General features: G+C 57.5%; 11 protein-coding genes and 1 non-coding gene across 12 annotated transcripts; 5 read left to right on the top strand and 7 right to left on the bottom strand.

Annotated features, from left to right (window-relative positions):
- Positions 1-132: 132 nt before the first annotated feature.
- B0H64DRAFT_471892 (carbamoyl-phosphate synthase L chain, ATP binding domain-containing protein) lies at positions 133-3,079 on the bottom strand. The gene is made up of 3 exons (XM_062807909.1): positions 609-3,079; positions 473-551; positions 133-421 (listed from the first exon to the last, which is right to left on the bottom strand). Exons 1-3 carry the CDS (start codon positions 2,717-2,719, stop codon positions 353-355), a joined length of 2,259 nt encoding a protein of 752 aa, XP_062662141.1. The 5' UTR covers positions 2,720-3,079; the 3' UTR covers positions 133-352.
- B0H64DRAFT_354245 (uncharacterized protein) lies at positions 3,080-4,427 on the top strand. Its single transcript, XM_062801532.1, has 2 exons — positions 3,080-3,658; positions 3,723-4,427. The coding sequence occupies exons 1-2, from the start codon at positions 3,370-3,372 to the stop codon at positions 4,169-4,171; spliced, it is 738 nt and encodes a 245-aa protein (XP_062662140.1). The 5' UTR covers positions 3,080-3,369; the 3' UTR covers positions 4,172-4,427.
- A 966-nt stretch (positions 4,428-5,393) lies between these two features.
- Positions 5,394-7,520, bottom strand: B0H64DRAFT_79596 (auxin efflux carrier). Its single transcript, XM_062808772.1, has 3 exons — positions 7,051-7,520; positions 5,562-6,984; positions 5,394-5,500 (listed from the first exon to the last, which is right to left on the bottom strand). The coding sequence occupies exons 1-3, from the start codon at positions 7,331-7,333 to the stop codon at positions 5,437-5,439; spliced, it is 1,770 nt and encodes a 589-aa protein (XP_062662139.1). The 5' UTR covers positions 7,334-7,520; the 3' UTR covers positions 5,394-5,436.
- Positions 7,521-9,953: 2,433 nt separating this feature from the next.
- B0H64DRAFT_79669 (kinase-like domain-containing protein) lies at positions 9,954-12,596 on the top strand. Its single transcript, XM_062808774.1, has 2 exons — positions 9,954-12,008; positions 12,084-12,596. Exons 1-2 carry the CDS (start codon positions 10,323-10,325, stop codon positions 12,492-12,494), a joined length of 2,097 nt encoding a protein of 698 aa, XP_062662138.1. The 5' UTR covers positions 9,954-10,322; the 3' UTR covers positions 12,495-12,596.
- A 686-nt stretch (positions 12,597-13,282) lies between these two features.
- B0H64DRAFT_79603 (SUR7/PalI family-domain-containing protein) lies at positions 13,283-14,876 on the bottom strand. The gene is made up of 3 exons (XM_062808773.1): positions 14,415-14,876; positions 13,878-14,361; positions 13,283-13,790 (listed from the first exon to the last, which is right to left on the bottom strand). Exons 1-3 carry the CDS (start codon positions 14,422-14,424, stop codon positions 13,529-13,531), a joined length of 756 nt encoding a protein of 251 aa, XP_062662137.1. The 5' UTR covers positions 14,425-14,876; the 3' UTR covers positions 13,283-13,528.
- Positions 14,877-15,617: 741 nt separating this feature from the next.
- B0H64DRAFT_t40 lies at positions 15,618-15,691 on the top strand. Its single transcript has one exon. It is a non-coding gene; the product is annotated as a tRNA-Asn (tRNA).
- A 266-nt stretch (positions 15,692-15,957) lies between these two features.
- On the bottom strand, positions 15,958-17,508 carry B0H64DRAFT_471887 (uncharacterized protein). Its single transcript, XM_062807908.1, has 2 exons — positions 17,113-17,508; positions 15,958-16,986 (listed from the first exon to the last, which is right to left on the bottom strand). Exons 1-2 carry the CDS (start codon positions 17,221-17,223, stop codon positions 16,099-16,101), a joined length of 999 nt encoding a protein of 332 aa, XP_062662136.1. The 5' UTR covers positions 17,224-17,508; the 3' UTR covers positions 15,958-16,098.
- Positions 17,509-20,005, bottom strand: B0H64DRAFT_336082 (signal peptide peptidase-domain-containing protein). Its single transcript, XM_062801142.1, has 2 exons — positions 18,848-20,005; positions 17,509-18,796 (listed from the first exon to the last, which is right to left on the bottom strand). The coding sequence occupies exons 1-2, from the start codon at positions 19,726-19,728 to the stop codon at positions 17,941-17,943; spliced, it is 1,737 nt and encodes a 578-aa protein (XP_062662135.1). The 5' UTR covers positions 19,729-20,005; the 3' UTR covers positions 17,509-17,940.
- Positions 20,006-20,133: 128 nt separating this feature from the next.
- Positions 20,134-21,021, top strand: B0H64DRAFT_385689 (SOH1-domain-containing protein). The gene is made up of 2 exons (XM_062803095.1): positions 20,134-20,363; positions 20,420-21,021. The coding sequence occupies exons 1-2, from the start codon at positions 20,247-20,249 to the stop codon at positions 20,690-20,692; spliced, it is 390 nt and encodes a 129-aa protein (XP_062662134.1). The 5' UTR covers positions 20,134-20,246; the 3' UTR covers positions 20,693-21,021.
- Positions 21,022-21,952, bottom strand: B0H64DRAFT_354232 (uncharacterized protein). The gene is made up of 3 exons (XM_062801531.1): positions 21,523-21,952; positions 21,183-21,469; positions 21,022-21,127 (listed from the first exon to the last, which is right to left on the bottom strand). Exons 1-3 carry the CDS (start codon positions 21,533-21,535, stop codon positions 21,092-21,094), a joined length of 336 nt encoding a protein of 111 aa, XP_062662133.1. The 5' UTR covers positions 21,536-21,952; the 3' UTR covers positions 21,022-21,091.
- A 146-nt stretch (positions 21,953-22,098) lies between these two features.
- B0H64DRAFT_385686 (uncharacterized protein) lies at positions 22,099-23,489 on the top strand. Its single transcript, XM_062803094.1, has 2 exons — positions 22,099-22,430; positions 22,499-23,489. The coding sequence occupies exons 1-2, from the start codon at positions 22,398-22,400 to the stop codon at positions 23,144-23,146; spliced, it is 681 nt and encodes a 226-aa protein (XP_062662132.1). The 5' UTR covers positions 22,099-22,397; the 3' UTR covers positions 23,147-23,489.
- On the bottom strand, positions 23,367-25,353 carry B0H64DRAFT_454022 (thaumatin family-domain-containing protein; the record flags this gene model as incomplete). Its single annotated transcript, XM_062807257.1, has 3 exons — positions 24,407-25,353; positions 23,605-24,351; positions 23,367-23,375 (listed from the first exon to the last, which is right to left on the bottom strand). Exons 1-3 carry the CDS (start codon positions 24,914-24,916, stop codon positions 23,367-23,369), a joined length of 1,266 nt encoding a protein of 421 aa, XP_062662131.1. The 5' UTR covers positions 24,917-25,353.
- Between the last annotated feature and the right edge of the window lie 363 nt (positions 25,354-25,716).

The raw sequence follows: 25,716 nt of genomic DNA, 5'->3' as shown, positions 1-25,716 counted from the left end.
AAATACTCATTGGACAAGAATAGGGTTAGGGTTGGGAAGCCACCTTGAGGCCATCTCCAAGCCATCCAAAACCCATGCTGATTAAACGTGTTGACATTCATGATCTCGAATTTTAATTTGATGGTGTGCTTTGTATCAATATGACATCCATTTCATAAGTCATGCCGTATGTACGTGGTGCTACCTGACAGGGAGTCCATCTCTAAACGCCAATATCGCACCAACTAAGCATTGAATCCAAACAATGTCTAGCGAGGTAGAACAAAATACTCAGAGGGTATACAGGATCACTCGCTCGAGTAGACCACCACGTGGCCATCACCCGACGACTGTGGGAGAGCCTTCACCGTCATCATTGAGTCGGCTCGGCTCCTTCCACGTCCTCAAACAACACCAGGACTGTCCCGGCCTTGCAAATATCCTACGGCAAGTTAGCACCCAAATCCTTATCGTTGGTGTTTTGAGAACTTACCCCTTCCTTGTGCGCCAGCCTCTTGACAACGCCCTTTTGTGGTGACCGGATGACCGTCTCCATTTTCATGGACTCGATACTGTAACCACACGTTAGCACCCTCTCTCGATTTATCCCGCCCCGTGGCTCGACTTACACAACAAGCGGAGCGCCCTTCTCAACCTCCTGGCCCTCAGCCACCTCGTTCCTCAGGATCTTGCAGGGCATGGGTGCCACCACGCTACCCACAATCTCCTTCAGGCCCAGCGCCTTCTCGAACCAGCCCGGCGGCACCAGCGTCAGCTCCGTCTTCTCTCCCAGCTGGAAAACGGTGAGCTTCTCCGGAGCAGCCGGGTCCTGCACTAGGGTCGACTCGACGCGCGCCATGGGGAAGAAGGAGGTGACCTTCGTCTTGGTAGCAGACGCGAGACTTGGTTCGCAGACGACGTTCTCGAAGACGACGGGCGTTTCACTGTTGTTCCGTGCCACAGACACGCTGTAGAGTGCATTCGCCTGCTGGGCAACCTCCACTTGGACAACTTCGGGCTTCTCCCCCTCGGCAGCGGCATCGTTCCGCACCTGGAAGGCAAATTTGCGCTTAGTCTGCAGCCCCTTCTCGCCGAAGCCGAGTGTCCCACCATGTGGCCCGGCAGTGACGTGTGACTTGATCTGCGCGCTGAGGAGGCCCAGCGCAGCCTGCGCAAACACCTCGTCAGAGGCAGGCCTCGGCTGGAAGAGCTCCTCCTTCCATAGGTCAATAAACCCAGTCTCGACGTCGCCTTCGATGAACGCCTGGCTGCGGCACAGGCGCTTGAGGAACTCGATATTTGTGCTGAGGCCGACCACCTCGTACTCGCGCAGCGCGAGCTCCATCTTGCGAATCGCCGTCTCGCGGTCCCGGCCGCGCACGATCAACTTGGCGATCATGCCATCGTACGCCTCAGACACGGTATCGCCTTCGACAAAGCCGGCGTCGATGCGCACGTCGGGGTCGGTCGGCGGGGTGACAAGGTGCACCAGCTTGCCCGAGTCGGGGAAGAATCCCTTCTCGGGGTTCTCGGCGTAAATGCGAGCCTCGATGGCGGCGCCGCGCTCCAGGATGCGCGCCTCGATCTCGTCTTGCGTCAGGGGTAGCCGCTCACCGGCAGCAACCCGGAACTGCCACTCAACCAAATCCGTGCCCGTGACCATCTCACTCACGGGATGTTCCACCTGCAGGCGTGTGTTCATCTCCATGAAGTAGAACTCGCCCGTGTCCTTGTCCAGGATGAATTCGACCGTGCCGGCGCCGACATACCCCACAGCGAGCGCAGCCGTCCTCGCCTTATCCCAGAGATCGTGCCGGGTCACATCATCCAGCAACGGCGCCGGGCTCTCCTCGAGGATCTTCTGATGCCGTCTCTGCACGCTGCAGTCCCGCTCGCCCAGCGCCACGCAATTCCCATACTTGTCCGCAAAAACTTGCACCTCCACATGCCTCGGCCGGACAACATACTTCTCCACCAGCATGACCTCCCCGCCATCACCAAAGCTCGCCCGCGCCTCTGCCCTCGCACTCTTCAGCTGCGCCTCAAACTCCTCATCCGTCTTCACAATCCGCATCCCCTTCCCGCCACCACCCTTCACGCTCTTCAATAGCACCGGATACCTAATCTCCCTCGCCCTCACCCTCAACTCCTCCGGCGTCTGCTCCGCGCCATGGTACCCCGGCACGCAGGGCACGCCCGCCGCCGTCATGATCTCCTTGCTGCGCGCCTTATCGCCCATATCCGCCATCGCGGCCGCCGGCGGTCCCACAAAGACGATCCCCGCCTCCTCACAGGCGCGGGCAAAGGCCGGATTCTCAGACAAGAACCCATACCCGGGGTGCAGGGCCTGGATGCCGTGCTGGCGGGCGAGGCGGACGATGCGGGCGCCGTCGAGGTAGGCCGCCGGGCGGGGGCCGAGCGCGAGCGAGTGCGCCGCGCACCCGGCGTGCTGCGACCCCGCGTCCACGTCCGTGTACAGCGTCGTCGTGCGGATGCCCATGGCTGCTGCCGTGCGCGCGATCCGCAGGGCGATCTCGCCGCGGTTGGCGATCAGGAGGGTTTTGATGGGGTTGATGGCCGTGGTGGTCTGCGAGCCGGCGGGGTGGGTGGATATCGGGCGCGGGGTGGGACGCTGCTGCTGCTGCTGGAGGAGGAGCGGGGAGGAGGTGGATGGGGAGGTGGTGGTGATAGTAGTGATGGGTGCCCGCAGGCGGCGGGAGGTTCGTTTGAGGGAGCGCATTGTGTGGTGGGGTGGGATTGGGTTGTGGGAGGACGCCGCGCTGTCTGCTGAGTGTAAGGAGGAAGTTCAACGGCTCGAAATCAGAAAGTTTCGGAGTCTAGAAAACGGAAGAGCAAGAGGAATTGAGGATGGAAATTCCACGGGTTGCTGGGTGTCGGTAAGGTAAGGCCGAGGATGGGACAACGCCGAGGGTAGCCGTGGGCCCCTGTTTCCCGAACCCAGCACTGGCTCAGCTGGGTTGGACCCGTGACCCGCGAGCCCCTCGTTTTCAAGTTTCTATCTATGCAATTGAATCGGTGAACATGAATCGAAGTATGATGTATGCCTATGTGAGCCCTGTTGCTTTTCCTTCATCCGCCTCACGTTTGATTGAGATGGGAAACGGAATGGTCCCTCAACCCCGGATTTCAGACGTCATAAGGTACTGCAGCAGGGGTCGAGCGGCTCCCCCGCATTAGTCATCCAGCTGGGGTAATGCGGATCTCCCCCACTCCCGCCCGATCTCAGCTGTCAACTGAACTCCAAACCTTTAACTACCATCGCCTCTTCAGACGGTCAAAAACTTTGCGAAACATTAGAGCTGACGGGTTCTGTGATTGAATTTTTGAAATTACCGAGTTTGGAATTGCTGGAGTCTTAAAGTCGCTACGATGGAGCAACAACAAATACCCCTCAGCCACGAGGCATCGGCTGGCAACACCAACATGCGCGTGACGGCCTCACTCCCGCAAGAAGTTGTCCAGTGCCTAGAAAATGCCCGCTTTCTTCACCTCGCCACCTGTTCCGACAACATCCCCAATGTCTCTCTCATGAACTATACCTACCTGCCGTCGTCGCCTCACTCCCGCTCCCCGATCATCATCATGACCACCAACCCGGCCAGCAAAAAGATGAACAACCTCGCGAACAACCCCAACGTTTCTTTACTTGTCCACGACTGTACGGAAATCCCCCCCATCATACCGCCTCACTCACACGGAGCATACTAATAACAAGCGCACAGGGGTTTCGCACCGCCCAACCACCACCTCCCAAGCGCGCCGCCTCTCCTCCGACGGCAGCGCATCCCGCTCGCCCATTCGCGAACCCCCGTCTTCCCTCGCCGCCCTCCTCTTCAACCTCAACACCTCCGCCGTATCCTCCATCAGCGCTACCATCAACGGCAGCGCCCGGCTCGTCGAGCGGGGGTCTGAGGAGGAGAAATACTACCGGGAGGTCCACTTGGAGAACAACACGTTTGACAGCGCGGCCGAGCCGGGGGGCCTCCTTGGCGCCGTTGCGGATGGGGCGGAGGGAGTGGGGAATAGCGCGAATCGGTATGCGGTAGGTGGTGAGGATGTGAGGGTGATCGTGGTGGGGATACGGGACGTGCGGATTGCGGATTGGAAGGGGGCCGTCACGGATTGGGTTATTGCGGATGGCGGGGAGGAACCGGCGATCAATGGGGTGTAGTGACGGAGTACCTCACTGTAGAGTTGGGTTGTATAATTCATGAATGAGCCGGAAATGACATGGATGGAAAATAGATCCCGGGTAATAAAAGGAGACTACAACAGTAGCTCAACTCGCTCGCGAAGGAGGATTGACGGTTACCTTCCCAAAGCGGTTCTCACTCACTCATCCTAGGGCGGGGGAAGTTATTCCCCAGGGAATTATTAAGGTAGCCTCATCGGTCTTGACCTCACTTATCTAGATACCTGCTCACTATCTTTCTGCCACATACACTCACAGTCACAATATGTGATCGGAAGATCGGCTACCGGGTGCTTACCCTGAGGTAACCTCGAGAACCACAGCCGTGGATCGTTCGGCTGGACTTGCCTTTCTTATGAAGATACACAACCTGGACCCCCAACACCAACGACACAACACATCACGCAGGTCTGCCGCATTGCCGGACATGAATTCAACGGTCTCTGAAGGATAAACGGCACAACCATCCTGGAACTTTTCCGGTGTTACCACCACCGTCAACATGCGCCGCATTGGCACCGCCGACCGGCCCGGCCCCCTCAACCGCACCCCTCAACCAACCTTCGTTTTAATTATAGAAAATGGGTCACAAAACCGGGTCCAAAGGTTTGTTGGAGTTTCGGTAGAGCGCGGTGAACGGCGCCCAACTGAGAATACACGTTAATTCTTTGACCATCCCCCAAACGCCAAGCATGCGTATACACGACTGACCCCGAAACACCGTGCATTTTGATTATACAACGACCATACCAGGTCATGCCACTCCCTCCCACCAACAAATTATGCCATAGTGATAATGATACAGGACCTGATCCCCATAAAGTCATAACCATGCTCGACGTCGAGTCCGGTGTCCCAATCTGTCTGCTCAGTCCAGACACCAGTCATTCTATTTGTGTCCCTAATGCCCACCACCACCACCACCACCAGCCAGGTCGAGGCCAGGTGGTATTCCAACCACCCGGCCGACCAACCCAATGCTTTTTTAGTAAGGAAAAATTAACCCCATTTCCTGTTTGCAGGACGAAGCACCCAGAACCAGACGCGGCAATTTCCATGCCCACGACCATGCAACTATGGTATGCAAAACCCCCCACAAACGCCACCCTCAAAATCCAAATTGTTACAGTCGCTCCGCCCAATGATGGGACGGAATGAAGAGAATTAAGGAAACCACTGCTGCTGCCGCTGCCGCTGCCAATCTGCTATCGTCCCGACCACACACCCCGGCGAAAGCCTCTCTCTCACTTGGCCCACTCCACCACCTGCATCGCACAAAGAACCAGGATCAGGGTCGACGGCAGGATCCTGTCATGTATCATTAGCACACTGCCTCATCCAAACCATCACATGGAAACAAAATACTCACCAAATAACATAGCTCTGAAACAGAATCCGCCCCATGACCGTCTCATACACATTATTGATCTGGCAGATCTGCGCCAGCTGCAGGGCGCTGGGGGCGCCGGTGAGGAGGAAGCAGACGATGACGAAGATGGGGTCGTCGAGGATGCTGACGGGGACGAACTTGGCGAAGAGGGCGAGGATGGGGGCCATGATGAGGGTGGGCAGCAGCATGCGGCTGACGAGGGAGGCGACGAGCAGGCGGGTGCCGATCTCGCGCTCCTCGGGCTCCGTCTCGTCCTCGCGCGCCTGCGTGTTGCGCGCCAGGTTGGCGCCGAGCACCACCAGGATGAGCGGCACCGCCACGCCCGCCGACGAGCTGATGGCGCTGGTGACCGACGTCTTGACGAAGGAGCCCTCGCGGAAGAAGAGCGCCTGCAGCTCCGGCACCGACGCGATGAAGACGGCGATGAGCATGGCCCAGAGCGGCGGGTTCATGAAGTCCCAGAGGAACTGGTAGACGCGCTGCCAGACGCGGTGGAGCGTCGTGAGCGCGGCCTGGAACGGGCGCGGGAGGGAGTCGTATGCGCGCCGGCCGGTCGTGTGGAGGAAGTTCCGAGACTTCAGCTCCGTCTTCTTTACGAAGCGTTGCACGCGCACGGGGACGCCCTTGATGCCCGGCGGCACTTCGGATTCGTCGGTGCTGTGGATGTGCGGGAACGAGAGCATCCTGTCGAGGTCTTCGTGCCCTTGGAGATGACCGTTCAGACCGAGGCCAGTCGCGCTCTGCTTTCCCTTGCCCTTCCAGGGCCCGTCGTGCTCATCGTGCTCATCGTCCTCCGAGTCGTTCGGCGACGCCCCGGAAGAGCCCCCGACGGGCGTCCGGCCGGCCGGCTCGTAGTGGGTCGCAGAGTCGTCGGTGTGTGTCGGGCTTGAAGGGCGACTGTCCTCGTGATTCTCGGGCTCATGTAGGATGTCGACGCCTTCGATTAAACCATGCGGCTCGGTGTCATCCTCCTCATCATAGTCGTGATAGCGGCCCTCCTCAATCGTCTCGTCGGTGTACTCCTCGTACTTCGACTTTGGCGCCAGCAACACATGGTAACCCCAGCTCCATCTAACCAGCTGACCGAGCTGCTGGAAAACCAATAGGTAGAGAATACCTCTCGCGGCCACTTCATCGTCGTTGTCACCCGGTATCCTGTCCCAGTGTAACCCCTGCAATGTCTGGGCGAGCGAGATGACGAGAGAGATGGGCAGCGAGTTCGAGTTGCCAAACACACCCATCGCCGTGACGAAGTTGGAAGCCCGTTTGTTGAAGCCGAAACATCTTGCCACAACTCGGGAGACGAGATACGAAACAAGTGTCTGGATAAGGAAAATGATGGGAATGATGCCAAGGTCGAGGAGCTTATCGGCGTTCAACTGGGATGCAAGCTTCGTGAAAACTGCCAACCGTCAGCCCAAACACCCCCCATTAAACCAACTAGATCATCACAACATCCGCAACTTACTCAGGCATGGCGTAAATAGCATAACATTGAGGTTGGCAAGAAACTTTTGCTTGTCGGCATCGAAGTGGCCCAAGCGCGCGATGATGTAACCGGGCAAACTGACGCAGACGACTTCCAAAACAGCGCCGAAGACGAGGAGCGCCAAGTTGTCGAAGGATGGATGCGATTCTTGTGGTTTATTGAAGATTATAAAGGGCGATGAGGCCGTCACTGATGAAGGGTCCCAAGAGTCGCCCCAGGCAAGCCGCAACGAGGTCGGCGCGCGTATGTTGAGTAGACCCATCAAGTGACCCTGCTGTCGTTGTTTTTCGATCTAGGGGGTGGAATTGGCGGAAATTGGAGTAGATAGGGGGACCAGAGGATCGAGTTGAACCCCAATGGCTCTTTAATGTTGCGATTGCAGTGTGATGCTGCAATGGCTGGATGAACCGTGGTCAGGAAGGAGCTGTCTGAGACACGGTTAAGAAGCTGGTGGAGCTCCACGGAGGTGCTTTGTATTTGTGATGATACACCAAAGTGTAAGAGCAACCCCGGGATAACAAAGAGAGATTGCCGATGCCGTTGGCGATCAGTTGGAAGGGTTCGCGGGGAGAGTTGCAGCGCAGAAGACGGGATACATGGGATAAATTAAGAACGCCATCTCTGACGGTCTGAAGAATGGCCTCCCTTCAACACTCTTCGATGGGGCGCACAGGAGCTCCATGTCGCGCGATAAGGCCAACGCAAGGCGCAGCTGAATACTCAGTTAGGGTGGTACTTGAATTGTCACCGTCCGTTTTCAGAGAGAGAAGGTTTCTCGTTAAAAGTTACCCTGGCCGCTGTCTCTTGGCGAGTCTCTCTTGGCGCAGGCTAAGGGATGCCAAGGGGTCGCCAAGCACCTAGCAGACACCTGGATCGAGAAACGTGCAGCCGTGATGACGTTCGCCGCAAGACAGGAGCGGTTTCGATTTCTCCGCCAGGGCAGCGTCGGATCGCGCCTGGTGAATCCCAGGATCAGCTTTCAGACAAGCCTTAATAAATCGGCAACTTACCCACGGTTCTGGAAACACAACATCGGCACCACTTGCCGCCCGGCCTTCTTTTTCAGCCCCAGCCTCACCAAAGACTTCCCAGGGAGGCGCAGTTTGTCCTCTTATGGGTGGCCTCTGACACAAGAGACTTCATTTCAAAACGTGTTGCCAGACGGACTTCTGGTTGGTTGTTCTTGATGCAAATCCCGCCACAAAAAGGCTCGACGCAGAAAAGCATCTCTTGTCAACAACGGGGCCAATCACAATCAGGGTCGAGCCGAGACGCCATCCCAGCTGCCGTTGTCGACTGAACGGCAACACAGCCAAGAGCACCTGTTGATTAACTCCGCCATTAATGTTCTCAGAGGTAAATTATGTGCGTTATCAGTGCATGGCTTGGCTAACACAGTCACACTTGAAGGACTCAAGAGAGCCAAACGTAACCCCTTATAAGAGTCAAGGTAACCACCAAGAAAGTCAGGGTAACCCTTCCGAGACTGTCTCGGTGGACCAAATTAGGAGGTGAGTTGTCCTTGACACTTAACTCTGGGTTGGAAAATGCCAATGCCACAGACAAGAAGATGTCCGATATCGTCTCGTAGACGGCACAACATTTCAGCGATTAAAGCTGCAGAACAAGAACGTCAGACGTGGACGTGGCCCTCATGGCAGTGCCCTGAAGGCAATGGTTTTTAGACAGGGGGAGTGGTTGCTCAATGGAACAGACGGGAAACCACGAAAGCTTCATCTGTTTCCGCCTTGGCCTGTCTGGCGGCCTCCTTCCGAAAGGATCGCCAGCGGGCTGCGGCGAGGAGAACGCGGCCCCTGCTGACTTGGCCCAATCAGTTCGCCCCTTGCATTTTGAAGGTTGTTTCAGAAAACAAACGCTAAAACACGGGCAACCTGCTTTGGCATCTTCAACCGGCCCCACACACAGTGACACGACCCAACCACTTCGCTGCAGCGATGAAGGCCTCGCGGCAAGTTGCCGTTCGAAGATCGCTTCTTCGTTGTCGTTGGGCCGCAGCAAGTTCTTCAGCCGCCGGCGATTGCTGAGTCGACCCAAAAACCCAATTGCTGCCCCCCGCGTCTTTCGCTTGACTTCGGACGTCATACCGCGTGGATGCAGTTGCCTAACCGTGAGTTACCTTGCTTTCTGGTCCGACAAACCGGTTCAGCACCCCAAAGTGAGCACACATGGCCTCTCACCTTCTCAGAAAGGGATATGCATATCTCAAAAGTAACAATTTTCCGTATTCAATCCTGGTTTGGGCAATCCTCCTTTTTCCAGGAGCCCGTCGCTCTTGATAAGGCGGGGAGAAAGCCGCTCCCAATGGCGGGGTTTGGAGCAAACCCCACTGCCTCAGCGCATTTTCGCCCCTTGGTCCCTTGCCCCCTTGTCCTTGAGTTCCTTACCAAGCCGTTCACATCCACGAACTTGGATTGACCCTGGCAGCCGATGAGAAAATGGAGGGGCTTTTGGGTAAGAAGCCGGAGCAAAAGCCCCTACCGGTGCCACACTCTAAAATGTGTGACTGGGGAGAGGAGAGACAGTCCATCCGCTTGCGCCAGCCTGTTCTGACTTCTGGAGGCCCTGTTTCCCCAAGTCAGACGCATGCTCCGCCCTAAACGGATTCGCCGAAGTACTGTTTTTGGGAAAGACGAGTCTCGATTTCGCCCGCGTGGACTGTGCTTGGTGTTCGCGGCTTCCATAAACCGCCTCCCAAAAACTCCATCCGGCCTGGGAGTAGCCAATCAAATTGGTCAGACTCGGCTCAGTTGCCCGCACTGGCCGACTTGGGGAGCCGTTTTGAGATCTCGATCCCGCTTCCGGCCCAATCCTATCCTGGGACTACTACCTTCCTCGGCGCCAGACTTGCGATAGAATTTTCTCTCGCCTACCCGTAGCAGAGTTCGCCAAATTCTTGATACACGCTTTTCCCATAAGGCTTGCCACCGGCCCAGAAAAGCCAGTGCTGCGACCAACAAGGTTCTCGTCTAGCGCTGCCTTGGAACGAACAAACACTCCTCGACCCTCCCGCCGGTGCCCACACCTCTTGAACCTCAGCGCCTGCCTGTTCTTGGTCGTTTTCTCCAAACAAGCCCGTAAACCCGCAACTACCTAAACCGGGCCAAAGTACAACTCTAAAACTAAAACTACGCTCTCCACGACACCACATGTTGGGCATCAGGTAGACCGGACCTCACCTACTCAACCCCACCTCCCCACCTCCCCCCACCCCTCCCCTCGGCACCAACACAATGGCCGACTACGGCGACATTTCCGAACCGGTCACGCCGGACGAGTATGGCCCGAGCAACCCGGCATCACCAGGCTTCGCCGACGATGATTCTGAGGCGAGCACACCTCTTGACCCCCCAAGTTCGAGCTCCGATGGCCAACCGAGCTTCTCCCCGAGCGATCCGCCTCGCCGGGTACCTTCTCTACGGACGGTTTCTGATCCGCAAAATCCCACCCACATGAACCCGACCTCGAGCGTCACCGGGCTACTAAATACGGCGAGGAGACCGACACCGAGCGCAAATAGTCTGCCGTCCGATATCATGCAAAAAGCACGAGCGCTCCAAGAGCAGCGCATGAACATGGCCGCCAGGGCAGCCAGCTCGGCCGCGAGCTTAAACATGAACATGAACATGAACAAGGGAGGGCCCGGAGGCGGCGGCGGGCAGCCGGGTGGCATGGCGGGTGGCATGACGGGTGGCATGGCGGGTGGCATGGCGGGTGGCATGGCGGGTGGCATGGCGGGTGGCATGGCGGGTGGCATGGCGGGTGGCATGCCGCCCAACCTCAAGTTGCCAGGAGGCATGTCCCGGCCCATGCCTCCGGGGTTTGCGAAGTCGGCACCCGCAGTACCGGCTGCAAAAAAGCCACCGAGCCTGAGCGAAAGAAGGGCTATGAAACTGGGGAATCTACCAGGCCCCAGCGGTCCATCGCCTGGGCCTGCGCCGAAATTGGGCGATCTCGGCAACGACGAGGGTAGCCAGCCGTCGGTGAACGGGGAGGGGCGGGGTTCTAAGCTGAGCGATTTCAAGAACTACATTGACGCGGATAAAGGCTGGATCACGTTCGATGGCGCGGCGACAATCACACGGACAGGCGTCAACTTTGCTAACGGCCAGACTTTCTCCATCTCGCTCGACGAGATCGATGTCATGGACGAGCTGGGCAAGGGTAACTACGGAACCGTATACAAGGTCAGGCATGCCAGGCCAAAAGCACCGCGGTTTGGTCAGGGGTTGAGCAAATTTAAGCCGGCGCTCCCCTTGCAATCATCAAGCGAGACGGACGAGTCTTCGGATACATCACCCGGGAGCGGGAGCAGCGGGCCCACGACGTCGGGAGTGGTCATGGCCATGAAGGAAATCCGACTCGAGCTGGACCAGGCCAAATTCACCACTATCCTCAAAGAGCTCGTCATCCTGCACGAGTGCGTTTCGCCCTACATCATCGACTTCTACGGGGCCTTCTACCAAGAAGGTGCGGTCTACATGTGCATTGAGTATATGGACGGCGGGAGCATCGACAAGCTGTACGTGGGCGGCATCCCCGAAAATGTGCTCCGCAAGATCACGTTCGCCACGATCGTCGGCCTTAAGACGCTCAAGGACGACCACAACATCATCCACCGCGACGTCAAGCCCACCAACATTCTCGTGAACAGCAACGGGCAGGTCAAGATCTGCGACTTCGGCGTGTCGGGCAACCTGGTGGCTAGTATAGCCAAGACCAATATCGGTTGTCAGAGCTACATGGCGCCCGAGCGCATTAGCGGCGGTGCGCTGGCCGCCGGCGCCGCTGGTGCCGCAGCCGGGACGTACAACGTGCAGAGCGACATCTGGAGTATGGGGCTGACCATCATCGAGTGCGCCATGGGGAAATACCCCTACCCGCCAGAAGTATCGAGCACCATTTTCAGCCAACTGAGCGTACGTATTCTGGCCCACCCAGTCCCCCTCGAAAAGTAACACCAATACTGACATGTTTGTTTTCCCCACGACCAGGCCATCGTAGAAGGCGACCCGCCCGACCTCCCATCCGAAGGCTACTCGGCACTCGCACAAGACTTCGTGCGGTGCTGCCTCAACAAGAACCCGCACAAACGCCATACCTACCCGATGCTGCTGGCGCACCCGTGGATCAAGACGCTGGGCAAACCCGAGACGATCGCCGAGGACGCCGAGGCCGAAGCCGCGGCGGCCGACGACGCGCTGGCCGACGCCGCCGGCGAGCTCAGCCTCAACAACCCCACGGGCCAGGTCGCCGAGGGCGACTACGAGGTCGCCGAGTGGGTCCGCTCCGTCCTCGACCGCAAGCGCCGCGGGCTGCTGCGCGCCGCCGCCGAGAAGCCCGCCCTCCACGCCGCCCCGCTCGACACCATCAGCCCTGTGGGTAGTCCGCTCGTGGGGCCCTGATCGATCGATTGGCCTTTTTCCGTGGTCTTGCTCTCTCTCTCTCTCTCTCTCTCGCACTCCCTCTCGCTCGCTCTGTCTCTATCTATCACCGGGAGGTTTGAATTTGGGGTATGTGGGTTGGTTTGGTTGGTTGGTTGAGTTGGGGTGGGTGGGTGGTTGGGTGGCTGGTTTTGGGTGGTCCCTTTCGTATGTTTACACAACTACTATGGAAGGGGTGTGGCGGGTGGCGGGCAGGGGTTCCGTTTTCTCTGAGTTGTCCTCCCCCCCCCCCCCCTGCTTCTCTTCCAAGTTCCAATGTTCCGCGGAGGGCACGAGGCCTGGGCATAGGGCGGTTTATTCCTGGCGGATGAACGCCTGCTTGGGCTTTTTTTGGCCCGAGCAAACATACCATCTTCCTTTCTTGAGTGTGTGTGATACTTCTTTCTTGGCTGACCTTTCCTCATAATGTATTGCCTTCCGGGGCGGCATGTGAAATGTGCTTTTTTTTTGCCTGTTTCTTTGGTTGCCTCGTTCATCTCGGGTTGTTTCGTTGGTCCTTGCATCGGGTCGTGTGGCGGGGGTTGGCATTGTGGAGGAGCAATTCGTTTTTTTATCGGGAACCAAACTTGGGAAGATAGTCTCGGTAGATAGAGCAGTGGATGTATGCTCTTGGGGGGAGGTAATGCCGCTCAGAAAAGCCGGGATACAATGGCCTATTTGGGCGTTTGCAGTGACTCGAAAGATTGGTATTAATTAATATATGGAACGCTCCTAGCGAATGTCTTCCACCCAGAGTACGCCGTCCGCCATGTAGCTTGAATAAAATTATGAGGAGGCTGTAAGTCCTCCATGCAAGTAGCAGGCTGAATGCCGCCGGTATCGTAAATAGCGAGGATAGCTTGCGCGCAAGTTGGTTGCAATCTGGCCATCACTCCCGCTCCGTCATCTCATATCACATCACCCTTTATTCATCCATCCTCCACGTAGTCCACCACTCCACTCACTCACTCCACCTGGCCCCCTACCACCGGCCATCTGGCATCAACCGAGCCCACTCAGGCGTAGTCCTCCTTAACCCTGCGCCCATCACCGGCGGCGCGCTTCTGCCAGGGCCAGGTGCGGCCCGCGGCCGTTCCGGGGGCCGACGCGACGGCGGCAGTCGTGGTGTCCCTGCGCTTGTGGCGGGCCAAGAAGAAGAGCACGGTGCTGATGAGCAACAGCACCCAGGCGCCCCAGCTGAAACCGAAGCCGTACCTGCCGAGCGAGGCCTGGCGGCCCTCGCGGATGAAGACGTCGCGCATCTTGACGAAGGTGGCGCTGTGGTTAGAGTTGGGGTGTTAGTTTGGGGTATTTGGGATGGGAGAAGTTGGGGGTGGGTAGGGAGGGGGGGGGGGGGGGGCGTACGTCATCAGGGAGACGGCGATGGTCAGGAAGAAGAGCGCGACGAGCGAGATCAGCCCCGTCAAGGCCGAGCCCAGTCTGCTGCACAGCGCGAGGAAGCCCGCGAAGAAGGCCAGCACCTCGAAGAACAGGGCGATGAGGAAGAAGACCCATCCGAAGCGCCACATGTACCAGTAGTAGAAGCTGGTTGTGCCGTTTCCGTAGCCGCCGATCAGGTCAGACGGGGCGTTGCGGGCGTTGCTGGCCCAGGCATCGCCTAGGGGAAGACCCGGGCGCGAGGGGCCGCAGTCGGTGTGGCCGTCGCCGCAGACCTTGAAGAAGGTCCATTCTGAGATGGAGCGGGCGCCTTCGATGCCGGATGTGTCGGCGCGGAGGAAGTAGGTTTGGCGGAGCGGCGAGGTGTGGGTGACGCCTGAGAGGATGACGAACCAGAGGAGGACGAGGGATCCGGCGACGAGTATGAGGGCCACTGGGGCGAGGCTCGTTGCTGTAGCGGGGGTTAGTGAAGGTTACTAGGCGGGGTCTGGGAGTAAGTCTTACTGCGTGACATTTTGAGTTATTGGTTTGCGCCTGGAGAGACTGATGGAAGGTGAGGTTGGGTGTCCCGACCCCTTGGGTTGCGCTCTCGCAGTGCGGACCACCGAGGCAGGTGTCGCAGAGAAGGGTGGTATGGTGCTGTCCTCCGGTTTTAAAGGGCAGGATGTGATAGGGCAGAAATCAGTGAGTGGTACCGATTTGGAAGGTACGACTAATAAAAAGGTGGGAGATTGGAAGAGTGAGGATGCCGACGGGAGGTGAGGAAGAAAGGTTTACGGGTGCGATCAGGTCCGGGGACCGGGTGAATAAAGAGACAAATCGCCATGGTTACGTCGGCATGCGGATGCCCAACCCACCATTGATTAGTTAGGAGTCAAGGGAATCACATCTGATCAAGCTTGTACCCTGAGTTGCAAGACTAGCACACCACTAGCAGTGTCTTCCATGTTGGAGGGACAAAAGCTATTGTGGGTCGGCAAGTTCCCAGGCGAAAGAGACCCTGGGATGACGCAAGTCCTTGCAGCCACGTCTTGGCAGCAGTGAAGCAGCCAATGACTGAAAGACAAAGATCTGAACCCCCATGCCGACAGTCCAGATCTCCGAAGAGAAACCCAAGAAACCCAAGAATACCTACACAATAAAAAAGGCTCCGTAAAAACCGACGTCATTCCCAACGACCACCAGCTTGGTGTGGATGTTAGTGTGCCGTTTGGGCCGGTGGGCTGCGCGAAGTTGGATATTCCCCCTCTTTTTTTCACGATGTCGGGCCCGTGGAGGTGATGCCATCGCCAACAATCCCGCCGATAAAATGTCTCTGCTTCACAATGGATTGTCTCCCCCTCACGAGATCGAGACAGAGCTAGCCAATGTCTCAGTCCCAGCCTCCAGCTGTCATGCCATTATTGGTGGGTCGACAAGCTGGATCCCGTCACAGCTGTGACGACTCGCCGTCTTGCCCAACATGTCGGTGAAGCCCAGGGTCCTCGAGTTCTCAACAGCTCATCCCTGCCATACGCAGTATTTGATTCCCCTGAGCTCGCTGAGGTTGTTTGAGCTCCAGGTCCGCTTCCCGCAAAGCTTTCTTTCAACCGAGCTCCGGGACCCACCGCACCTGCAATCGCAGATCCGAGCAGCCGAAATCCCAAGCACACTCTGTCCTCTTGAACTAGGGATCCTACCCAAAACTCTATCCATTCAACCTGTTCATCCTCTGTGGCGCAATTGGCTAGCGCGTCTGACTGTTAATCAGGAGGTTGGAAGTTCGAGCCTTCCCGGAGGAGAATGTGGATGATACTTTTGCTCGATTGAGCTGTGGGTTGGATGTTTTGCCATTCTTTTGCTCCAGGGGTAGTCCTGGCTTCGTTGTTGCGAGCTCGGATGGCAAGAATTGTTCAATTTTGGGCGTCACCAACCCAGATGATGGCCTCTACTCCCAGAAGAGGAAAGCAGGCACAGGGTAAAGGGAATGGGACTCTCGACTATGTTCGGAGTCACCTACCTTGCTACCAAGACAGCTTAGACAATCGGTCTCTAACTGAAGCATTCAACTATGGCCATGGTAGTTTCATTTTGCCTCCTACGTCTACTCTCTCCCAGCTGTGTAATAATGTGCATGAGATAGAGATCGTAGTCGCAGATTGTGTGAGAACATGACGCTCCCGAAGTATGAGTCAAACATCACACTACATCATCCACTGGCCTCCGCAAATTCCAGGACCTGCTCTAACGACAGCACTTCGTACGGCCCCAGCTCCCACCCCAGCCCATCCTCCTTCCTCCCCGGCGTCCTCACGGCCGTGGCAATCATGTAATCCTCCCCTATCGACCTCAGACACATATTCACATCCTCGACCCGCCTCCCCCGGAACCAAATCTCTATGTCCTTCACCACCTCCCCCTCCTCCTCCCTCGCAGGCACATCCCACCCCGCGGTCGGCTTCGGCGGCTGAAACCCACGGAACTCCAGCTCCCCCAACCAGTCCGCCAGCAGCGCATCACCAGTCAACTTGACGTAAGCCTCGCGGAGCGCCCACAGGGTGTAGAAAGAACGCAGCTTCCCATCATACACCCCTTCCGCCGTCGCCGGCCCCGCCAGAACGCGATGCTTAAGATACGCAACCTCCCCCGGCGCGAGCACATCGGCATGCATATCCACAAACGCCGCCCACCCCTCGCCAGCCAGCATGGCATGGTCGCGCGCCCGCCGCTCCGACGTACACACCACATCCACACCCACCTCCACCCCCACCCCCACCCCCCCTTCCACATCAGCAGGATACCCGGCCACAGCCACAATCGCCACCACCCCCGCCTGGTGCGAGACATTGAACGCAACCGGCTGCCTTCCAGTCACAGGGTCGATGTACACGGGCTTGGTGCGTGCGTCGCGCGTGAAGGCGGTCGCCACCGTCTCGGACCATGTCGTCGCCGCCGCCGTGGGTGTTTGGGCTAGCCGTGCGATGGCGTAGTGCTTGAGCAGGGCCGAGGCCAGGGCCATCTTGGCGTCGCGCGCGTGGTGGTAGCGCAGGATCGGGGCGCGGTTGGCGGGCGGGAGGAGGGCGAAGGCGCGCGCGGCCTGTTTTGAGGGGGAGGGGGCGTGTGAGTTGGGGTGTGAGTTAAGGGGGGTTTGGTGTGTGTGTGTGTGTGTGTGAGGGGGTCAGGGGTTGGGAAGGGGGGGGGGGGTTGACATGTAGGTACTCACGTGGGTTTCGAGTTGCTTGGTCTGGGTGACTTCGGGATACCAGGTTCGGGTATCGAGGATCCATTGTGCGATGACGGGCTTATCGGGGCTCTCTTCTGCTGCGTGAGACATTTTGGCAATTTGGCTTATCTGTGCATCTATGTTTTGAAGACCGGTTTTATTGTTTTTGCTTATCCAAAAAGGTCATCTGATGGTGAGGTGTGTCGGGCGCTGTGGGGTTTGGCGGCATCCTCATCAAACAGCATCAAACGGGGTGAGGTTGAGGTCGGGTGTGGGACTCGGAGTGTGAGGGAGTCAGCCGAACTGAGGCTGATCGGGGTCGGCTAGTTATCGTTCGTGCAGGAGGAGACGCTTCATGCAGTGCAACCCAGTAGCAACTTGCCAAATCCTTCTAATAATAAATTCCAGAATCTGACAGTTTCTGGAGTTGTTCTTTTCCACCCTCGCCCCGCTTACTAACGATACTTCTGTGAGAAGTCGTCCTCCCATCGTTCAATGTCGTTTCCGTGGGTCATAGGGTTGAAGTCCACCGGGGATTTCGTCATGTTTCGCTCAACCCCCTATGCACCTTCTTCGAAATCTCTTTTCTCTCAAGCCAGCAGGAGCACCGCATGACTATTGCAGGTTTGTTGTTGTCTAATCGTTAGGGGTTGGGATATCATGGGTGGTGCGTTTGGTTATTTTCTCTAACCATATGTTCTCAAATGCAACTCGCTCTCTTTGTTCTACCCGATTCCCATAACGATAACAACGACAGAATCTGGCTGACGGATTTACCAAAACTACGTAGTAGTTCCAGAGTATTAGACACCCATCACGGCCGTGCCCCTAAGTCACCGTCATGACCGCCCGCGGTGCGGTTACCGACAGCAGAAACAACTCATGTTTCCCAGGCCCTAAATTGTTCCTGATCCCTTCGATTTCCGCCTCAAGTTTGTCTCCCTTGTCCGCCTCCCCCTTCTTCTCGTCCCCGCCCTTCTTCTCGTCCCCGCTCTCCCCCTTACCCCCCTCCTCCTCCTTATCCCCCTCCTCACCAACCTCATCCCTCCTCTTCCCCGCGCTCTCCTTCACCACCCTCCCCTCCCTATCCACCTCAACCACCACATCCTCAGTATCCAGGCTCCCGTCCTCCGTGTACCCCCACATATCCTTGATCTCCCCCCTCACCAGCCCCGTCAACCACAACGACCCCGTGACGCCGGGAACCAGATACAGCAGCGCCGGCTGGCCGTGGTTGAAGACGAGCATAACCGTCAGCGTAACAAACATCCCGACGGCGTAGCCGGCGACGGAGGCGTAGAAGTAGGGCTTGGGGAACGCGGTGGCGGCGATGGCGTCGGTGGCGTCGCGCACGGGCGAGAGGCGGCCGAGCGGCGTCGTCCAGAAGCGGTTGCCCCACTGGCCGCGCGTGTCGACGTAGGTGGCCTTGACGCGGCGGTGCTGCGTGGTGGTGGTGGTGGTAGTCGTTGTGTTGGTTTCTGTCGTGGTCTCGGTCGCTAGCTCTACCGGCTCGAGCGTGGTCTGCCGCTGGTAGTGCTGGAACAGGTCGAAGCGTAGTGCTAGTGCCATTAGCATGCCTGGGACCACGATGTCGCCTAGCCCGAGCATGCTGGCGCCTTTCGCGCTGGTGAAGACCAGCTTGATGGGGGCGTCGATGCTCTTAGCGACTGCGATCATGAAGGGGCTAAAATAGAGGAGTTAGCGTGGGTAGATGGCGGGTGGGGAGGGGGCGTACGTGTAGAAGACCATGACAACGTCGTAGACGAAGAGGCTGGCGAGAACCATGCTACCGATGGTAAAAGATGTGGGTGAGATCATCATGAAGGAGAAGTAGCACAAAGCCATGCTGAGCAGGTTGGAAAGTGCATCCCACCCGAGCAGATGGTACGCCACAGAAACCCCTCCGGCGATGGCGAACCGGAGAACATCGTTGAGCCGGAGTTCAATCTTAACCAGGAGTTTGTTGTATACAACAAGCCGCACCGTCCATTCCTCAGTGGACAGGTTACGTAGCTCCCAGATAAACCACCTCGAAAATGGTGACAATACCAAGCTGGAGAAAAAGCCGGCCAGGGGGGTCGTCTTCTCCTTGATGACGGTTTGGTTGCCAGTCTCCTTGTCGATCACATACTGACAGCATCGGTCAGGGTCGATGTGGTGAACCTGCCCCTTGCTATCGGCCCACGCAGTCGGGAAGACCAGGCTCGTTAAATTGTCCAAAACATCGCCCGCGAGGGCACTCAATCCAGCGAGAGACATGATGGACATGTAAAGCCGGAGTCCCTTGTTCAGAATGGCCGGGTCCTGTAGCCAATTGATGAGGTAGTAGAGTCCAATCAGGACGGCGGCGAGCATGAGAGGGAACCGGATGACATCTGATGCGACGAGCCCTTCCGTGAACTTTTCCTCCTCCCGCTTCTTCTCTCCATTCTTCGGTTTTGCCGGCGCCGCTGAGGGTGGTCGACGGAGCGAGCCATGGGCGCCAAGCCAGATAATGCCGAGTGCGCTGAAGACGATGAAGAGGTATTGGGGTTCCAGGAGTCTCGCAAAGGCGAACACAGGCGGCGACGGCGGGAGTACGTCAGCCACGTTTTGGAGGTTGTCCTCTGAAGACATCCTCAGATATCTTGGGCACCTTTGCCCGGTGGTCAAGTTGATCCTGTTCAAGAGGTGTAATCTGTAAACGGGAAGGGATGAACCGAATACCCAGCAATGGCAGTAATTACACAGGCCCAATTGCTCAGGGACCGGGTATGGAGTTCTGACGTTTAAATATGCCTGAAGTACTGGTAATCAAGAAGTGAAAATGAGTGTGCGTGTCGAGTACCTGGTCGCCGTTGAATACTACTGTGTACTCGTAAAGTGAAGTTGAAATGTTGTCCTCCAGCTGTTCACATGTTGAAGTTCCGTTCTGGGCGTGGCGTTCCTGCAGGCCGTGTGGAGTGATTTGGTTCCACTGTCCGACCCGCTGTAACTTCCATGGCGCTGTAACCTGACCCCACCAGGAAGCACCACATGGGTCTTGCTTCCACCATGCGCATCATCGTCAGGGCACTTCTTTGACCTTCCGCAACTTGCAAACCAGGCAGGCTTCAATTCGCACTCCATTAATACAACGCGGTCACCCATTCACAATGGAATCCGGACCTATGTCGGTGGATAGTGCAGCCCTGGACCCCCCTCCCGAGCCCGAGAACGGCGCAAATGAGCCAAAGCACGGCGGGCATTCGAGGTTCGAACTCGAACTCGAGGTGTGCTTTGCCACTTCGCTTCACCTCGAGCCCCCAGGAAGCTGACGTGTCAATAGTTTGTCCAGTCGCTGGCGAACCCGCAATATCTCAACTACCTCGCATCCCGCAAGTTCCTGGCGAACCCCTCCTTCGTCGCGTACCTCGATTATCTGCAGTACTGGACACGCCCTCCGTACCTGAAGTACCTCACATTTCCGACCGCGACTCTCAAGATGCTCGAGCTCCTGCAACAGGAGAAGTTCCGGCAAGACATCATCAGCCCGGATCTCGCGCAAGCCCTGATCATGGAAGGGATGAAGACGGCGGTGGAATGGCATCGTGAAGGCTGATGCGGCTTCCTGTTCGGTACTAGATGGACAGATTAGGAGACACCCGAGCCGAAGTTTTGTGTCGCGTCACCTGCGAAGTGGTTTACGCTTAGCAGGAGAGGGAGATGGCCGTACAGCAGTACATTCCCACGACCACAATGCTGAGCAGCAGCCTCCAACCTGCAACGGCACTTCGCCCTTAGGGGCAGAGGAGAGTAAGAGAACACGTCGGCGGTCAGAGACTAGACATAAAGGACGTGGCCCGCAAGGATCCAAGGGTCCAAAATCATCGACATGCATATTGCCTACTTAGTTGAGCACACCCTTAAAGAAGAAACAAAAGTACCCAAACCCAGAACGCCGCGCAATGCTCTTGTGACGTTGCCCCACCCAGCCGCCGACAACCAACACCATTTTCCATCAATTTTCTCTCCACCGATGCCCACAGGTCATACACTATTTCTCATTAGCCCAGTACTCCATCAGCCACCCGGAAAGGAAGGGAACTGACCTTATAAAACGTAGTCATCGGCTCATCCGCACTGCGAATCTGCACCTGGAAGAAGGCCGCCTCGTCGCCGTTACAGTCCGCCGTTGGACACTGCACCCTTCCCTTTTGCGCGTTATCCCACGCCCCTGGTCCGCCAAACACGTCCTCCTTCTCCTTGCGTGGGAAGTTCTTGCGCGAGTAAATGGGCATCTCGATGGCGTGTTGGTAGGGGCAGGTGCGGCATTCCAGCCGGTTGCCGCCCGTGTCCATCCGCGAGAGGATGAGCAGGTTGGCGCAGTAGGGGCAGACTGGATGGAGTGTCAGCGTGATGGTGGGGTGATTGGGGTTGGGGAGGGCTGACAGAGAATGGGCATCTTGATTGAGTTCGGTGGAGGGAAAGGTCGAGATGTTCAGTTCAGTTAAGGTACTTGAAGGGTTGAGTGAAGATTGAGCTGCCCCGCGATGAGATCTTCACGCGGGAGTCGATGACCTATCCGGCACAATATTTGTTGTAAACAGACTGCTGTCTCTAATTGTAGGTCGGAGGATGCTGCTGTAGTGGCAAAAAAGAAAAGGCCTTCAGTAGAGACGTTGGTGTACCGTTCCGCGTCTCGATCCCGTGGTTATCAGTCACTTTCGGATGACAGACGGACGAACGCCTTGTAAATCTTTAATGTGGGACTCACTGCAGCGGTGGGGGGCCGAGGAACTCTAATTAACCCTAACCCTTCATTCTTCACAACGCTCGACTTGCCGTGCATATTACATACTGTACACTCCCTCAATGTGCTGGTAAATCTTTGAATAAAAAAGAGGGCAAATTTATTACCTGGAATAGCCTTGCCAAGGATCTGTTTTCTCTAACTACCTATGTACTTGCACATAATATTGGTGCACACCAGGTAAGACACGCGCTGATCTCAGCCCCGCCATGGGGTGGGCCCCGATCAGCCCGGCGTTTGGTGGGGTCCCAACCAACCGGCACACTGCCACCTCCTAAGAGGCTGCCGCTCTGACACCCAGACACACCAAACCAAAGACTAAGACCGATAGTTGAAGTAGCCGCGCGGTTGTGGCTGTGATCCGGCGCCGATTATCAAACACGGAAAACCACCAGAGTTAAATCGCATCTATCTCTTCCCAACCCTCTCACACGACAGCTTCGAGCTTCTCCCCTCGATCGGTCACCTTCCGCCCCTCGAGACCACCAACCGAAACACAATCCAAACCCTCACAATGGCCAACCGAGCAAAGGAAGAAGAACACGAGGTTCGCCCTGCCCAACCCCCACCGACCCAATAACCCCAACCCACTAACCCAACCTCCCCCGGCTCCAGGGCGCCTCGACAAGCGAGCTGCTGATCGAAGCCTGCCGGCGCAACAACACGGAGCTCCTCAGCGAGATCCTCTCGACCCCGCCACTGCGCGACGACGACGACGCGATCGCCGCGGCGCTCAACAAAACCACGACCGTGCTCGGCAACCACCTGTACCACGAAGCCGCCGCGCAGGGCAACTACGAGATCATCGACATGCTGCTGGACCAGCCCGGGTTCGAGTGCGACCCTGTGAGCCGGGCCGACGGCGACACGCCGCTGCACGCGGCGGTGCGGTGGATCAACGGGGAGCCCGCGGCGCAGCGCGAGTTCGGCAACGCCCTCGTCGAGATGATGCTCGAGGCCGGGTCGAACCCGCGCCTCAAGAACCGTGGTGGTCTGACCCCCCTGCAGCTGGTCGACCCGCGCAACGAGGGGCTGCGCGAGGTGATCCGCAAGCACGAGTACGCCGCGCTGAACGCGGGGGATTTTGTCAGTGCCGACGAGGTCAAGGGGGGGAAGGGGCTGGTGGCCGCGGCGGCGGCGGCGTCGTCGTCTGCGGCGGCTGGGAGGCAAGAGGAGGAGGATGATGACGACGCCGAGTTTAGTGGGAGCGATGATGAGGAGAGGGCGGAGTGGGAGCGCCGGAGGAAGGCGAAGAGGGGGTGAGGTGAGGGGTGCATTCTGGGGTTGCTGCTGGCTGGATAGGCGTGATATCAGTGATTTTAGCGCTGGGACACTGGATGGGTGCCCATTCTACGGCCGTCGGAGGCGAATAGACTTTGCTTGGTTCAGACAGCTGAGTGCTCTCCTACCACCGTCTTGGAAACATGCGGCCAACCTCTTTCCCAGTCGGTAAATGAAGAGGGATAACAAAGTGATTCACTTTCTAGGAAATCTAGGTCTACTTCTAGGTCTATACACGATATCCACCCCCCAGCCAACAACCCCCCTTGAGTCTAGAGAGAGGTCAGGAATCAACACACCAAACCCACCACCGCCCCAACCACACCCACCACAACCCACCCCCAACCCAATGCACCACCACCAGGACCAGCACCACCCCTCCCCCTCCCCAACCCCCCTCCACTCCTCCACCTCCTCTCCACATACCCCCAATCCCTTACCCTCCCCCACCCCTCCTCACTCAACCCCCTCCCCGCCCCAACCGCCCTCACCTCGTCCCCAAACGCACGCAAGATATCCGTACTCCGCCCGCGCGGGCAGAAACGCACCTCCCAGCCGCCGCCGGCGGGCACGACAAAGGTGCTGGCGCGGTCGTCGTAGGCGAAGCTGTAGGCGTCCGGGCAGACACGCTTGGCGCGCCGCGCGTACAGGGTTGGGGAGCACGTCTCTGGTGTGCTGTAAGGGCCCGTGCAGCAGGCGGCTGGGTCGCGCGTGGCGCTGCAGGGGGAGAGGCAAGGGTGGAAGGTTGGGGGTGGGGTAGTGGTGGTGGTGGTGGTGGTGCTGTTTGGGGATGGGGATGTGCCTGGTTCGATTGGTTCTTGTGGTTCCTCTTCTTCGGGTTTGTTGTGCGGCGGGGATTGTTGGAGGTACAGGGGGCACCAGGTCTGGATTGTGCTGTTGGTCTGGAGCGGCTCGTACGGCATTGGGTAGGTGTTGTTGGTGTTGAGGGCGGCGGGGTCCGGAGAGGGGTGGATGGATGTTGAGGATGAGGGGGTCAGGTAACCCGCTGAGGCGATGCAGGCACAGTTGGTCAGGTTGGGCGGGATCCAGGTTGTGTTTGGGGCTGGGTGGTAGATGATGGCGAGTGGGAGGTTGTAGCCGTCGACGAGGGAGATGTCGTAGAACGTTTGGTCGTTGGCATCGCCGCCTTGGAGGGTGAATTCGGCGAGGGTGGTGGGGACTTGGCCCTGAGAGGCTGGGTCAGCTCTACCAAGGGGTGTGTTTACTTCAGGAGAAACTTACGGCGAATTCGTAGTTCAGTTTCCCGAGGCAGTCCCCGGTCAAACAGGCGGCCCCATGCCCGTTTACACCGTTGAAGGTGCTCGGCCCGCTGCCGTCGCTGTTGAACGAGCAGTTTGTCCTCCCCCATATCCGCCCTGCCCAGTCTGCGCTGACGAACATCATTCTGCTAGTGCCCGGCGTCAACTTATAACCACCGGCTGCGGGCGCAATGCCGTTCTGAGTTACGATGCCCGGCCATATCGACTCCCCACAGCTGTTTACAACCGTCAACTGGATCGGGGTGCTGTCATTTTGCGGGTCGACCGTCGTAACATTAGTCGTTGAGTTCACGGGGACGTCACTTGGGGCGAAGTGGAAGGCGGCGGCTCGTCCATTGAAAAGTGATAGGGAAAAAGCAAGGGCCTTGGTAAACTTGCCGACCAGATATCGACGTGCCTTGTTCTTGTTACGGCATGCCGACTTCGGGTTGCCGTGTAACTCCCTACACCGCCTGAGTTGCGGCATACTCATGGGATGCCGGGGCGTTCGGGGAAATTCCGCCACGCTCGAATGGTAGCTAAGTACTGCGTCGAAAATGATTCAGGACTGCTTAGGAAAAGGTGATTGTAAAGCTCGACGTTCAATATCCAGAGCTGAGAAGACCGGTGGAAACAAAGATATATCAAAATAATGAGGTTGAGTCAGGGAACTAGGAGATCGACAAGCTGCGGTTCGTCGTGAAGAAGAACAGGAGTAAACAGTGAAGCCATTTTGGCCGTCCTTCGCAGGCTTTTGATCTATCTCAAGTTCGAGTATCTCCTTCCCAACAATGGAAGGCGCGGAGGTGTCAGGACATCCGGATTGAGTTGCCATTTACCGTTCAGGTTCCTTCCCCGACGACTAATTCGGGAGGGGGGCACCGGAACAACATTGGCTGGAGACTTGCAGACAGCGACGCAGGAACGATTAGTTCCCGTCCCAAACCATGACCGGTCCTGAAAACTTGGGACGGAACGAGGGGAGGGCTGCAGGTCCCTGCTTTTTTCGATGGGATGAACGGGAACGTCATCTGCACTTCCTAGAACGGTAAAGGGAAGAGATGGCTTTTGTGGTTCAGGGCCAAGAAACGAAAATGGCGTCAACTGCGTCAATTCAACGAACTAGATCTATCCATGTAACACTTTCAAGAGGCCGTTTGCCTTCCCTCTCCCGCGATGGGAGCTGTGCTGCCTGAATCCACGAGCCCAATACAGGATAGTTGGTGTTGGCCCCGTTTCTCTAGTTTCCCTCCGTTCGTAAAAAATTAACCTCCCCTTTTCCTTCCCCCCATC

The sequence above is a fragment of the Chaetomium fimeti genome (genome assembly GCF_033439085.1).
Source record: "Chaetomium fimeti strain CBS 168.71 chromosome Unknown B0H64scaffold_2, whole genome shotgun sequence".
Lineage (NCBI taxonomy): Eukaryota > Fungi > Ascomycota > Sordariomycetes > Sordariales > Chaetomiaceae > Chaetomium > Chaetomium fimeti.
The sequence above is the reverse complement of the archived record's forward strand: the minus strand, read 5'-3'. Positions and strand labels throughout refer to the sequence as shown.